At 42.2% G+C, this 15,207-nt stretch overlaps 1 protein-coding gene across 6 annotated transcripts in view; it reads right to left on the bottom strand.

Moving 5' to 3' along the window:
* Positions 1–15,207, bottom strand: part of gdpd5b (glycerophosphodiester phosphodiesterase domain containing 5b) — a 41,582-nt gene that overhangs the window by 7,959 nt on the left and 18,416 nt on the right. For all 6 annotated transcript variants that reach the window (XR_015095495.1, XR_015095497.1, XR_015095496.1 and 3 more), the window contains exons 3-9: positions 8,925–9,028; positions 6,976–7,069; positions 6,812–6,871; positions 6,495–6,593; positions 4,315–4,408; positions 2,386–2,531; positions 709–791 (exon numbers count right to left, since the gene is read on the bottom strand). Coding sequence is in view for 2 of the 6 variants with exons in the window: in XM_086079819.1 (XP_085935945.1) it covers positions 709–791; positions 2,386–2,531; positions 4,315–4,408; positions 6,495–6,593; positions 6,812–6,871; positions 6,976–7,069; positions 8,925–9,028 (680 nt within the window). In the remaining 4 variants the exon portion in view is untranslated. The remainder of the gene's footprint in view (positions 1–708; positions 792–2,385; positions 2,532–4,314; positions 4,409–6,494; positions 6,594–6,811; positions 6,872–6,975; positions 7,070–8,924; positions 9,029–15,207) is intronic.

The raw sequence follows: 15,207 nt of genomic DNA, 5'->3' as shown, positions 1-15,207 counted from the left end.
GAGATGGATGGTAGGCCACAAATGGACCCCCAGGCCAAAGTTTGGACACCCACTGTATACTACTCTACTATGCAGTGCATTTTTTTTCCACCACTGCATGCTACAACACCAATAATGGCATATTTTGTTTAATCCCTCTGACAGTCCATCAAATGTGAGCATTTTTATATTTGTAAAGGCTAAAACCGCTCTTGAACCCAATCATCTATTCACAACCGGCAAGCTGACCGATCAATGATATTCATGAGATGGATGCGCCATCTCAACACTGTATCGACACCGGCGTCGTCCTTCCATCCTTCCGAGAGGATTACTTTCCACTGCTAATTTGACCTTTAGTTGAAAATGTTGAGCGGAAAGCCGCTTCTCATTGTGTATGCTGCGTACAAGGCCACGCGAGCATAAGCGTGAGGAGGCAGGAGTTAGCTCGATGCTAATTTGTAGAATTAAGCAAGGAACACAAAAGGAGAGCAAAAGACGGTGCTTGCGCTCAACATTAGAATAGGAAATTATTTTTCTCTTTTGAATTGACATCAACATGGAAAGAAAACCCCAATATTTGAATGTTGAAAGACTGCTTAAAAAAAGAAACTGTAGTTAATAAAAAGTACTGTGATGACATTGTGATTCTCAAAACAAATTCCCCTTAAATTTGTATTGCCAAACAATAAAGCCCAAATAACCCGAGAGTCGACCGCGTTTGTGTACCTGATTGCGACGTCTGTCTCCAACCCAGTGACGTTCATTTGCAGAGCTCGCTGAAAAGACCACATTGTGTTCTCTGGCGCAAGCTAAAAACACACACACACAAAGAAAAAAAAACAAACAAACATGAAAATTACTACTTCACTGTGCTTATAACATAATGGGTGTCTTTTATTATTTATTTCTGGCTCAATCTTGAAAACAAAAAGAGTGATTGCGACAAAAGGAGCGATGTGAAAAGCGGAGAAAAACACGTCTTTGGATTACGAATTAACTTGGTAAAAAAAAAATCAATATGATCCCACGAGTTAAACATCACTTGCAAGAAACACTTCAGTCCGTGGACAGAGTGAGTCAAGCTAGCGGGAAAACAGGAGGAGTGTTATGATCGATAGAGTAAACTTGTGGGAAAGCGAGTGGTCCAGTCACGTGGTTGTTTTCACAGTCATGCTGAAAGTCTCCCAATTTTAGATGCCCCAGTAAGGATCGATCACAAATCCCAAAAATAGTAGGCTGTGTGTGTGTGTGTGTGTGTGTGTGTGTGTGTGTGTGTGTGTGTGTGTGTGTGTGTGTGTGTGTGTGTGTGTGTGGGTGTGGGTGTTTTTCGCTGTGTGAACACGTCGGCTCGCTTTTCCCATCCAAGTGTTGTGTAACATTAAGCGGGATATTTTGCCAAGAGCATAAAACCATCTTCAGATCACTTAAAAAGCAATACAATTAGTACAATGCGTACGTGGCTTTCCACTGTATCCATAACGAGAGCATCAACTGCTGTTTTAATTCATTCCAGTTCATTTCAATGCAGCAGCTAATGGACCAGTACTTGCAAGGGTGGCTACACAATATAAATCATTTTACATCGGGCAAAAAAAAAAGAAAAAATAGGGCTTCGTTTGGATTTTATTGGCTGATCTTGTTTGGTTATTTTTTTACTTGTTTGACCACAAGGTCATGAACCCAAGAACAGAAATGGGGAGAAGAAGAAAAATGATAACAATAGTATCTACAAAGTTACACAGATTAAATCTTAAACATTTCATGACATCCTGATTATATTTATATAATATATTTAGATAAATAAATGAATATATATATATATATTAAAGACAAATAAATGAATATATATATATATATATATATATATATATATATATATATATATATATATATATATATATATATATATATATATATATATATATAAATAAAGAAATAATATATATATAAAATTTAATTTGTGGAATATGAGTTATCCAGCCATTTTTATCATCTTTTTTTAATTTTTATCATCACTTGCTGTCGACTTAAGATGACATCACAGTTGCTCAGGCAACGACCAATCGCAACTCACCTGTTTTCTGAAGCTGAGCTGTGATTGGTTGTTATCTGAGACCTTTTTTTTTTTTTTTTTTTTTTTTTTTTTTTTGAGACCTGAGCAACTGTGATGTCATCTTCACTCGACAGGAAGCGGCCGCCGCCTGAGATGGATTAAAACGGCTGGATTTTGCTGCTTAACTCATATTCCACATAATTTTATCCAAAATACCGTACTGTCAAGAAAATGTTGGGGGGTTGACTTCCCCTATATTGGTACCCTAAAATTGATAACAGACAGTAAAGCATGCTAATTGTGTCATTCAGGGGCACACTCCGATTCATTTTTCCACACTTGGGACTCACCATGGGGGCCCCCTGGTGACCGATAACATGTGGGCGGGGCCTGAGGTTGCTGGGATCCATAATGCACGGAGAGGTGATGTACAGCGGCACCACGTAGAGACCCAGTAACAAACTGAGATACAGCAGCATGACCAACACCTGAAACGCTGCAGGACAGCACACAGTTCAACTATTAGACCACATTGGAGATATTCATTAATAATAGTCAACATTTTTATAATTGCTTTAAGTATTCATAGACCTGTATCTTTTTTTTCTTTGGGCGATTTTGCATAAAGTCGCCCCATTCTAAAGGATTCTGTTACTACTACTATTACTTACTTATCCTTAATATAATGCCTTTAGGGGGAATTTAACAAAACATTGGCACACAAAAACTCTTCACAAAACTTAAACTGACTCTGACTTTTTTGTGACATTTCTACAAATCAACACCTTCTTAAAATAATTGCCTAAGTCATTTTTTCCAGCTTTTCAGGAAACCCATTGAAACATTTGCATAAAGACAAGCAATTATTTTAAGAGGGTGACGAAATGCACTTTAACTCTAACTAAATATTTTACAATATTTTTACTATTATGTCAACAAAAGGGTTTAAATGTTCATTTGTGCCATTCAGGGTATGCTTTTGTGCTTTGTGTTTGGACAATTGAGCGATTGCAGCAGCGAGTGAGAGAGACAACACCACAGAGGAATTTGTTTCAAGGTCAGGTGTGTTTGTGTGTGTCTGTGTGTATAATAGGAGAAAGGCAAGGTGCGTGCGTGTGACAGACACGAGCATTTTGGCAGAAACCCTTCCACCTCAATGGCACAAAAAGCTTTAAGAGGGCCATGTAAACAAAGGAACATGCGACTCTTGATGAATATGTTTTTCAACTCTCAGGAGAACAAATATTTTCAGGCAAGGAAGGGCGTGGCCTCTGAGGAAATGATTCAATTGGATGATTAACATGACAAAGAGTTTGTGTGTGGAAGAGACATGATGATTAGGGGTGGGAATCTTTGAATGTCTCACGATTCGATTCGATTTCGATTTTTGGGTCTGCGATTCGATTCATAGTCGATTTTCGGTTGCGGGCGATTTTTGATTCTAAATGATTTGATTGACAATGATTTTTGCTTCAATTTAGAGATGTGCAAAGAATCGTAATGATCCACTCCAGTCTGACTCGCTAATGCTAATTAGCGCGCTACTCGCAGCATTTTTATCACTCAAAAGAATGGCTCCACGCTGCAAAAAAACAACTTTTATTGGAATAACTTGATCAGGACTTTTTCCTTCTACTCTCTAATGTGGCTACAACTTAACAGTGTATCAGACCGCGCGGAGCCACACTGCCCCTAAATGGCCAAATCGAGTACAACATGAACAGCGCTCCCAATAGAGGCACACACAAAGGCAAGACAGTTAAAGTAATTTAAATAAAATCGATTTTGGGACATTTAAAATCGATTCTCTGCGATTGGCTGGCAACCAATTCAGGGTGTACCCCGCCTACTGCCCGGAGCCAGCTGGGATAGGCTCCAGCACCCCCTGCGACCCTTGTGAGGACAAGCGGTTAAGAAAATGGATGGATGGATAGATAAAATTGATTCAGAATCTTACTAAATGAGAAAAGATTTTTTGGCACACCCCTAATGATGATGCATTAAATCCTGAGATGACATCTAAAGTACCTGCCCCACGTACACATAATTTGATTGTATAGAAAATAAATTCATGTGAACACACACTGAGGATTGCTAATAGTGGATTCTGCTGCAGTATCCGAGCGAAAGCAAATCTCAAAAAGTGCTCTGTGGGACATGAACCAGAAAGAATGCTCGTTATCTGTAACTCAATGGGCGGAAGGTCTCGGCCACTGTCTTCACACTGTTAATCATTGCACGCTCTTTCTGTGTGATTTTAGCGTTGCCAACTAACTTACAGGTTTTATCCGCACGGGCGACCTGTCCGGCTACGATCCAGGACAGAGCTGTGACTGCAGCCACGGCACCGACGTGCAGGAACGGGCCTGTGGCCTGCATGGATACAAGCAAACAGAAAAAAAAAGCATGTTCAGATAAAGACGTCATAGCCGAATGATAGACTTGGGCGATAATGTGTGTAATTTGTAGAGGCATTTCCTTAAAAATGTGACGGCTCGAGTGGAATTGCACATCACACATTCCTGCTGCCGCAAACACACTGGGAAACTAATGACAAACTTCTTTAAACTACAAGAGTTAACACACAGCTGTCATGTCATTCTCTTTCTGAGTTGCCAGTTACACGTACGCATTCAAATCACACATGCCAAATGCAATTTCCTGGAATATCATCACTTGCAAGGTTTGTAATAGCAGAGCATACACAGGCATATTACTTAATTTAACTAAGATTAGTTTCTAAATACATGAGACATTTTCAAAGATAATGCTAAAGACGTGCAGAACTCAATTGTGGAACTTGATTGTTTGTCACCATTTTAGTTTCCAGATTCTTTGCGCCTGGCTAAAATGGCAACCATATCCATTTGCTGTACCTAGTTATTCGACCGATTTGTAAGGTGGCTTCACGGACTGACGGTGATGGCGAGCTATGGCGGCTGGCGCCTCTTGTTGCGGCATATAAAACCCCAAGATGATCCGAGGGGTTTATACCAGCCAATGGAGGCTTTAAGAGAATATATTTTTGCGTGTAATGGTTCCTCAGATTCAGTGGATATGCCTGCGCTGTTTGACAACAATGGCTGGATTTTTTTTATGATTTTGAAGCCTCAGATGACACAGTTTGTGATTTTTTTTTTACATTTTTGGGAGAAACATACTTTAACTGTGTTACAATTTTTGTAGAGAAGAAAATGCAAATATACCCTGAAGTGGATTTATTTAAAAGTGGTGTTCAGGTACTTTTATCCGGCAAGAGTCATGATAGTTAGGGGTTGCTAGTAATAATATGGATGAATCAGCAGAAGTGTTGGTTCTCTTTAGCGCAGCTTTTTGCAAACAGAATTCATTGATTTGGATCTTCTGTGTATTTAAATCCATCTCTTTTTGATGTCTGACAAGAAGTAGCAGGACTAAGTAAAAATGTAGGCTGCTCCATTAGCTTCTTGCTTTGTGATGGGAAAATGAAGCTTCATGAAGCACTTGCAATATTTTTTTCCTCCTCTAGAAGGTGCTCTCGGTTTAAGGGTACTGTAATGGTAATTGATTACATTTCCACTGCATCTTTAAACCAAGAGTGCCATCTAGAGGAGTAAATAAATATCAAAAGTGCTTCATGAAGCTTCATAGTCCATTACCACTTCTTGAACTAGCTGTTGGTTAGTTAATGCTGCAGAATGATGACTGAAGAGCGCATTTAAAGTATAAAGTGTTTCATTTCCAACTTATGAATATTTATTCTTGTTCTTGTATGACAGTTAATGTTAAAATGTTTAATTTTTTAAAATTAAAAATTAGGGGCAAGAGGCGATTAATTTTTTTAAATTGTAATTAATCGCATGACTTCACCAGTTAACTCACGATTAATCAAAAATGTTATCTGTTCTAAATGTATAATTAAAAAATCTAGGTTTTCATACTCTTGATAACAAAAGTGGAAAAAAATGTTAAACTAATAGAATCTGTTAAAATGAATTTTTGATATTTATAGCCGTCAACGGCAGTGAATAAAATAAATAAATAAATAATATTATTAAAAATTCGGGGCGTCAGGCGATTAAAGTTTTTAATCGTAATTAATCGCATGACTTCACTAGTTAACTCGCGATTAATCACAAATTTCATATCTGTTCAAAATGTACAATAAAAAAATTCTAGGTTTTCATACTCTTGTTAACAAAAGTGGATTTTTTTTTAAACTAATATAAATAGTTCAAATTAATTTTTGATGTTTATACCCATCAATGGCAGTGAATAAGTTAATCAGGATTTGCAATGGTGGCAGTTTTGACTCTAGAATGAATTATTTCTGCTATAATTGATCTCATTGTGAAATGTTCATTCGACAATCACAACAAATCACATCTTGACTATGTTTACCGAACGAGAGAGAAAAAAAAAATCCATGAAACAAAACTGCCTCGCAGTTTAAAGTTCCAATGTTGCGCGGTCAGCTGACCTGCAGGGAGATGGGGATGATGTCCCACTCGTGCTGCCATGTTTGATTGATGGCTATCACCCCGACAACAGTTGTGAGTAGGGCCGCAGTGACTCCTATCTGTGAGGGCAGGAGGAGAGGAAGAGAATAAAACATGCCATCAATGCGGACAACCATCTATCACAAAACAACCCAGAGCGGCTTGTGGCCCTTTTCCCTCACCAAAATGTGTCTTTTCTTTCTACGTAACAAGGTTTTCATAACCTCACTGTGACACTGAGGTCCAAATTGGATGCATGAGACACATTCTAAGTAACACACAAAAATTTGCACGTTACCTTATGCAGCCAATGCAAATTCAGCTGTTGGCCGAGTGCAACGTGACAAAGGGCTAAAACCTAGGAAAGGAGAAACACACGCACACACAATAGTGGCTACACGCTGCTGTCCGGGAAATATGCCACGCAGAAGATGAAAACGTATATTTGTGGGAGGCTCTAACCATTAAAAAGGCGATGTAGGTGAAGACAGCAGCGGTGGTGGCCAAGACTGGAACGGTGCCGTCGCTCCACTCGCCAGAGCGGTTGTAGAGGAACCTGCAGGCGACGAGACATTTTAGAACGGTTGTCATTTTGAGCGCTCGCCCGCATTTCATCGATATCAAGCAGAGGGAAGCCTCGGGAACGCAAGCGCGCGCCTGTCTGCACTGCCGCCTAGATTAAATTTGACCAACTTCCAATCCCAACTGTCTGCTTGCTTACACATGAACAGGTCGTGAGTGAAAATCAAATGTGAAGATGTTGTTTCCACAAAGGCTCACAGACAGAAATGTATCAAGTCCCATGGATATTAATGTGCAATAAAGCGTAGAGCAGACGCGACAAAACCACAGAGAGTGCAGGGAATGTTACATTAACACTTGCTTGGAAAATTGCTCCACGAAAATAAGAAGTGCAGGCTTAGGAAAACCAAAATACGGTGCTGGATTTCACTTTCCTTTCTTTTCTTTGATCCTTCCTCGGGTCTCCTGACAACCTCACGACTAGCTGGATTCTGAAGTATTCGGTTTAGGTGAACGGTATGGGATTTTTAATAGGTTTTAGGTGAACTAATGAGTACACACTCACATGCACACACACACACACGCACATGCACATACAAAATAAAAATAAAATATATACTTTAAAAAAAAAAAAAAAAGAAGAGCAATGATGATGACATGTCAAATCGGTAAAATTACCGAATGAACAATACTGAGCTCTCTTATAAAAAATAAATACAAAATGAAGTCCTGAATGTGAGAATTCGGTCGGATTCTTTCTATTTCCATGATTTGCTAATTAATAAATTGTTTATAAATTGGAGGTCGACCCACACCCTGGAGATGATTTTGTCTGACCTGATGTGATCCACTGCCTATCCTTTTGACTCAAATACTAAATCACAATGTCAGACTATTTAAGAGAGCTGCTGCAATGTCACCGATATGCGTAGCGCTCTGTCGATACATTGACACTGCAGATGGGCCAAGACACTCCCTGCTGCGAAATCACCCTCACTCTTATTATGCGTGTACTGCTCCTAAAAAAAAAAAAAAAGCAGGCCTATTTCACATTTCCTCTTGAAGGCATGACATGCCGCCCCAAATAAGACATGAGTGCGATCTCCTGATAAGAGCGGACGTGTGACATGCGTCTGTGCAGAACACACAGAGAGACTGGGAGTGAAAGAGAGAAGGGTGATAAAAAACATGGGAAAAAAAATGTTAAAGGGTAATTGAAGGTTAAAATAGTTTAGTGGGAAAAGGATAACAGAAGAGGCTTGAGATGATAAGGGAACGGGGTGACATGGAGGTTTTTAGATAGCAAGAGGAGAGAAGTCTTTCAAACCCTTTAAAAAAAATATGAGTTAACATTGGATTTCTATTAACAATATCCACAATGTCCTTTTTACTTAATTAACTCATACTCATTGACGGCTATAGACGTAAAAAATTCATTTTTTTTCCACTTTTGTTAACAAGAGTATGAAAGCCTAGAATTGTTTTATTGTACATTTAGAACAGATATAGAATTTGTGAGTTAACTATTGAAGTTATGCGATTACAATTAAATTTTAAATTTTTTAATTATTTTTTTTATTGTTATTAATCACATGACTTCACTAGTTAACTCAAGATTAATCACAAATTTTATATCTGTTCTAAATGGACAATATTTTTTTTTGCCGAGATTTACATATTCTTGTTTACAAAACTGGAAAAAAATGTGAAACTAATATAAATAGTTAATGCATTTTTGACATCTATAGCCGTCAATGGCAGTGAATGAGTTAAGGATACTTATATTTCAACGAGCCAAAATAAATACATTTTGTAAGTACTGCAAACACATCATTTGTACATTATAGCACAATATAGACTAAAGCAACTTGGTTAACACGCCCACTCACCAGTTAAACTCATTGTAGTCATTGTGAGCTTCCAACCAGAAGTAGAACCAGACCAGCAGAGCACAGAAGGTCAAAAGAAGGATGAGGGACCACAGCAACTCCCACTGTGAATACATACAAAACAAAACACACAATGAATCATGAGTCAGATCAACTCAAATGGTTTCTGTTCAAAGCACCTAACAAATACAGCTTTATCATAATATTGTCAGTGTCACAGCCTATTTAGAAGTTAACTTTCTTTAAAAATAAATCCTGATGTTGAGCACATTAGGTTAAGCTTGCTACCAACCTTTTGCATTAAGTATTCCCTTATTCACATTGCTCATTAAATCTTCCAATGCCGCTAATTACTGTCCTGCTCTTTCATGCACTTTCACCCCAGGCGTATATATATACACATTAGGAGTGTGCCAAAAAATCGATTCTCATAAGAATTGCAATTCTCATTTAGTACGATTCAGAATCGATTTTAAATGTCCCAAAATCAATTTTATTTAAATTATTTTATACTGCATTTGTCTGTGTGTGCCTTTATTTGGAGTGCTGTTCATGTTGTACCTGGTTTTGCCACTCAGGGGCAGTGTGGTTCCACGCAGTCTAATACACTGTTAAGTTGTAGCCACATTATAGAGTAGAAGGAAAAAGTCACGATCAAGTTATTCCAATAAAAGTTATTTTTTTCAGCGTGGAGCCATTCTTTTGAGTGATAAAAGTGCCGTGAGTAGCGCGCTAATTAGCATTAGCGAGTCAGACTGGAGTAGATCACTACAATTCCTTGCACATCTATAGATTGAAGCAAAAATCAATGCCAATCAAATCCTTTTGAATCAAAAATCATTCTTAATCGAAAATCGATTCTGAATCTAATCACAGACCCAAAAATCTGAATTGAATCGTGAGACATTCAAAGATTCCCACCCCTAATATATACATACACAGTATATGAGCTTATATGTTTACATAAAGACAGACAGAGCACATAAGCATAAGCTATACACAGATTCATCTCTGGTGGTGGCTTTATTGAACAATTGTTGCTTGATGGGGAAAAATTAAGAATAAGTAGAAAAATCTCAAATGGTAAAAAATATTATGTAAGAAGTCAGGCGAGCTGCATGTTACCACAGAATCCTCACTCAGGCACGAGAAAGCTCAGACTTTGCTTCCTGTGGTCTCAAATGCATATTTGAAAATAGGCATGGGTGTAAAAATCAATTCGTTGATCGTTTAGAGCTGAGGAAATGGTTGTCAATGAGGTGTCTTAACTGAGGCGAAACGGAGTGCACGGCTCAAGACTCCTCGCATAAGAAACAAAGTCAAATCATTCAACGGTCACCATAAAACATTTATTAACTGTGCAGGCAATATTTTAAGTAACATTTTAATATTAATGAGAAGTAGTTTGATTTCATTAGCCATGACAACTTCAGTGATATTGAGCCTCAGTGTCTGCTTGTTAAAATTAATGTGTGCACGTAAAAATCCCTATATTGCAGGTCGCAATGCAAAAACTTACCAAAAACAAAAACCGCTTAAGACAGGTACTAATCCTTAAAATGTTCTAATCGTGGACAGTTCCACTTTACGATGAAACATCCGCTCGTGCTGAGCTGCAACATCAAACAAAAAGGTCTGTTTTGAAAAATGTGAGTGAAGCACTCTCCTCAGCCTGTGCTGTTGCCGAGTGAGCCGGGAAACAGGGCCTGCCCCTGTGACATCACATGACCATTTCTGCCTGGCTGGCATTTATTCGACCGACCCTGTGGCATAAAGCGACAACATAAATCCTTGGGAACGTTACCATCTCTGTGTATCAGGCTGCCGGGGAGACTTTGCACACTATGACATAATTATTATGACTAGTCTGAAGCTGCTCACCTTTATTGAGAAACCATAGAGGACAGCGAGTTCAAGTCCTTGGCTTGCTCGGAGCGAAATAAAAACAGATATTTCTGCAATTTCATGCGATGATCTTCAGACGATTTGTCCTCGACGGATTGTACTCCTGACTCTTGCGAGACAGATTTGATGAATTAATAAAAGGGGGCCAAGTTCATCGTTATCAGCAATGCCGTTAGCGAAGGGAACGGCGCGAACGGACAGGCGTGCTTGCCGCTTCACACTCCGTCTTCGTTGGAATTAACCTCTCGAAACCTTGTCACATTCCTGTGCGTTTCCGGATAACTCGCTGGAATTTCACACGAGGCGCACTACAATGCCGCCATATCACCGGGACAAGTGACTGTCGAGAGAAAGTGTCGCCATTCTTATCTGCTAAAAATAATCAGGGTTCAACAGTATAAATTCGACACAGTCATTTTTGTAGCTTACATTTTGCTCCAAAAAGAGTCTATTTGGTCCCACTCTAGTAAAAGTAAAATTTACACTTGGAATAGAGTACATTTTAGAATTGGCCTATCCCATAACAAAAAAGGAGGGTTTTTTTCATTCAAAAATTCCTAAGTACATTTTAAAAGGATTTTTTTGGTACATTTGACTATAGTTTCTTAAAAAAATGTTACACAAGGGTTGAGATACAAACTCACAACCTTCAGCTTAAGAGACTGCCACTCTACCACCTGAGCTATGCCACTCCGGCCATTTGCGAATATCCAAGAAAGGAAGACCCAAAACAATTCCAGCTGACACAAATGCGATACACTAACACACAGTAGGAGCAACCTGAAGATGTGGGTTTGTTTCTTGAGTGACTTAAAAATAAATAGTAACATTTTGTCAACATTTCTCCATGCAAAATTTGCTTAGAATTTCGGAGTGAAAAATCAGGCAAATTCTCTCGTACGCACTAAAAATACTTTACACTGAATATTTCACTCTCTTCCAAGTGTGAGTGGGACCAAATAGACTCTTTTTAGAATCAAATGTACTCTACAAAATGTACTGTGTGTGTATTATATTTCTTCTTCTTTATTTATTTATTTATTATTATTTTTTTTCTTTTTCTTTTTTCTTTTTTTTCTTTTTAAGAGCTCAGTATTGTTCATTCGGAAATGTCATCATCATTGCTCAAAAAATCTCATACCGTTCACCTAAATCGAACACCAGGAGACCCGAGGGGACCGAAGAAAACCAAGGAAGGTGAAATCCAGCACCGACCAGACACCCCCCACCAGAACTCCTCCCCAGCCCAAGAAACATCCAGACCCCAACAAATCCAAAAAACATAAAATCAGGGAGGCCTCAAGAGACCAACGGAGAGACCGAGAAAAGGAAGGAAGGACAGACGAAGCCGCGTGAGATCCGAGACACCAGCCTCCACCGATTCAATAACCTGAGGAGGAAACAGATTGTGTCTGAGTTTCGGTAGATGCTGGTGTGGTGGATCTGGCATGCATGAAAATCTCCACCAAAGAGGGGAGCCGTCGACCCCCGCCGGAACAGAGCAAGCGCAACACCTCAGGGCCCCCCAGGCCGCGGCAGCGCCAAAGGACGACCCCCGGGCCCCACCAGGGCCACCGGCCGGAGAGCAAACCCAGGAGCAGGAGCGCCCCCCGCCCCAACACGGCCCGCGCCCCCGGCCCAACGCAGCAGGACGGGGCACTGCAGGCCCACCAGGCACCCCACCGGCCCCCAACCCCCGCCCCCCCCCACAACCCCCCGCCCCCCATCCACCCCCGCCACCCACCCCAACCCAGCCCCAGCCGCCCCCATGCCCCCAATCCCCCAGACACCCCCCACCCCCAGCACCCCCCACCACCGCCCCCCCCCCAACAAAGCCGCCCCCCCCGACCAACCGGCAGCCCCCCAACCCCCGACCCCCAGCCCCCGGGGACCACCCGCACCCAGGCACCGGCGCCGAAGAGGGGCCGGAGAGCGGAGCGGAGAGGGCAGCCGCGCCCACCCCACCCCCCGCCGTGTGGAAGGACGGAACACCGGGGGCAGAAGGGGGAGATGGGGGCACCGGAGGGCGGCCGACACCCCCGAACCCCAGGCCCAGCGGGGGAAGGCCCCGGTCGTCACCCCAGCGTTCTTTGTGAAAATTAACCCCTGTTACTGAGTCCGCCAGCTCGCGGACTGGCGAACTCTACCCCTAAACCGTGAATGTGACCCCACCCAGTGTATATACAAGTGTGTGTGTGTGGTGCATTAAAATTAGGAGCAGGTGAACCGGAGCCGATGGAAATGATATTCCCACGCTCCGATCCACCCGCCACCCAAGCATGTTGCTGAGTGTATGTGGTGCATTAAAAAAAATAGATAGGGCGGGGGGGGGGGGGGGGTGGCGACACGGACAGGGGACCGCAGCACTGCTCTATACTGCGGCCCCCAACCGATGGCACCCCCACAAGCCCCCCCCCCCCACCCACAAGTTGTGTGGTGTATTAAAATTGGAGGGGAGTTGTAGGGTGAAGACGGTGTTTCCACCCTACCCCACCCCCCAAAGTGTGTTATGTGCCCTATATGTCTATAAAAGTGTATTGTGCAAACCTAGTGTAGTGAGTTAAGAGGTGTGACCAGCGGGGGCCCCCCCCAACCGGGCGGGGGCAGGAGGCGCACCGGCCCACCAAGCCCCCACCCACCCCACCAGGACCCCGGCGGGCATATGGGACCCGTCCGGCGGGGCGATAGGGCTCGCCCCCCGGATACTGGGTCCCGCCCGAGGTGTCAGGACGCCCACCGGAGCGGGGCGGGCACGACACCAAACCCCAGCCACCCCCGCCGGCCCCCATAGCACCGAGACCCGGGCCATGGATGGAGCCCCCGGCCCAGGGGAGGGGAAGGAAGGCGTACCGGGGAAGGGGAAGGGAGGAGGGAAGGGGACGACAAGAAGGGCAGGGGGCAGCGGCAGGGACGCAAGGAGAGGGGGAGAGGAGGAGGAAGGGCGACGAGGGAGAGGGGACAGGGAGGCGGAGGACGGGCGGGGAGAGGCGAGGAGGGAGAGGCAGCAAGGGGGAGGAAGGGGGAGGGGAGAGGGAACCACCGGGCACCCCGGCGGCCCACAGGCCCCGAACCGCGTCGCCGGGCCCAGAGCGACGGACCGCGCCGTTCCCGACACCAGGGAAAGCCCCGCAACGCAGCACCCCCCAAGAGACCCAGGGAACGGCCAAGACGCAGCCGCCACCCAGCAGCCAACAGAGGGGCAGACCCGCCCACTCCCCGCCAGGGGGGACAGCACCCACAGAATTAACCCACTAGCATGCCGTGAATCCGAATATCAACCCCTGGTGCCCATCGGAGGTGAATCCGCTCGATCCCGCTGGCAGCAGCCGGGTTCCTGACTATGGAAACACAACCATTAGTTACAAATTGCCTAATACAGAAACATCAATGCCAGTTATAACGCTGCTGTGGCTCTCGCTAACAGGCAGAATTAAAATCCAAGTTTAGGTTAAAAAATTCTATATACGTAGACCATGTTTCTTTAAATTTTGACATTTGGTTTTTATTTGAGGCAGATATTTTTTCCATTAAAATATGATTTATGAGGAGGTTAGACCATTGGTCGATATTCAAAGTTTGTTTATTTTTCCAGTTAACAAGAATTGTTTTTTTTGCGATAGTAAGGGCTACAAGTATAGATTGAAATTGTTTATGTGGTAAGTCAATTGTTGTTAAGTCACCTAGCAAACACAAGTTTGGAGAGAACGGTATCCTACAGTCCAAGACAGCGGAAAGTTTTTCTAAGACTTTAGTCCAGAAACACATAACCGGAGTACATAACCATAAAGCATGAAAATAAGTGTCTGTAGTGTTTTGTAAACACTGGAGACAAATGTCGGAGTCTGAGAGTCCCATTTTCTTCATCATATATTGAGTAATGTATGTTCTGTGAATAATTTTATATTGGATAAGTTGTAAATTTGTGTGTTTTGTCATTTTAAAAACATTTTCACAAACTTGAATCCAAAAGACAGATTCCGGAGCTATAGACAAGTCTGTTTCCCATTTTGAGATGGGTGAAGACGTTTTATCAGTATATGAAAGTAACTTATATATTTTTGAGAGTTTTTTTGTTGTTGTCGGAGAAAGCTTGGTAATATCTTTAGCTAAAACAGGCGGTTGGAGCGTACCCTGGAGTGTTGGAATTTGTTTCTTTATCATACTTTTAACTTGCAAATAATGTAAAAAGTTTCCGTTTTTTATTTTATATTTTTGGAGCAAGGATGTATATGATATAAACATATTATCTGAGAAGAGATGGTGGAGATGTGTAATTCCTTTCTGCTCCCACACATTCAAATAAAACGATTGGTTGTTAATTTGAAAGTCGGGGTTATGCCATAGGGGAGAAAGCCCGCTGGGCTCCACTTTGGCTTTT

The sequence above is a fragment of the Leptonotus elevatus genome, chromosome 7 (genome assembly GCF_054856555.1).
Source record: "Leptonotus elevatus isolate MCC_2025b chromosome 7, RoL_Lele_1.0, whole genome shotgun sequence".
Lineage (NCBI taxonomy): Eukaryota > Metazoa > Chordata > Actinopteri > Syngnathiformes > Syngnathidae > Leptonotus > Leptonotus elevatus.
Note: the sequence above shows the minus strand (reverse complement) of the source record. Positions and strands in the feature narration are given on the sequence as shown.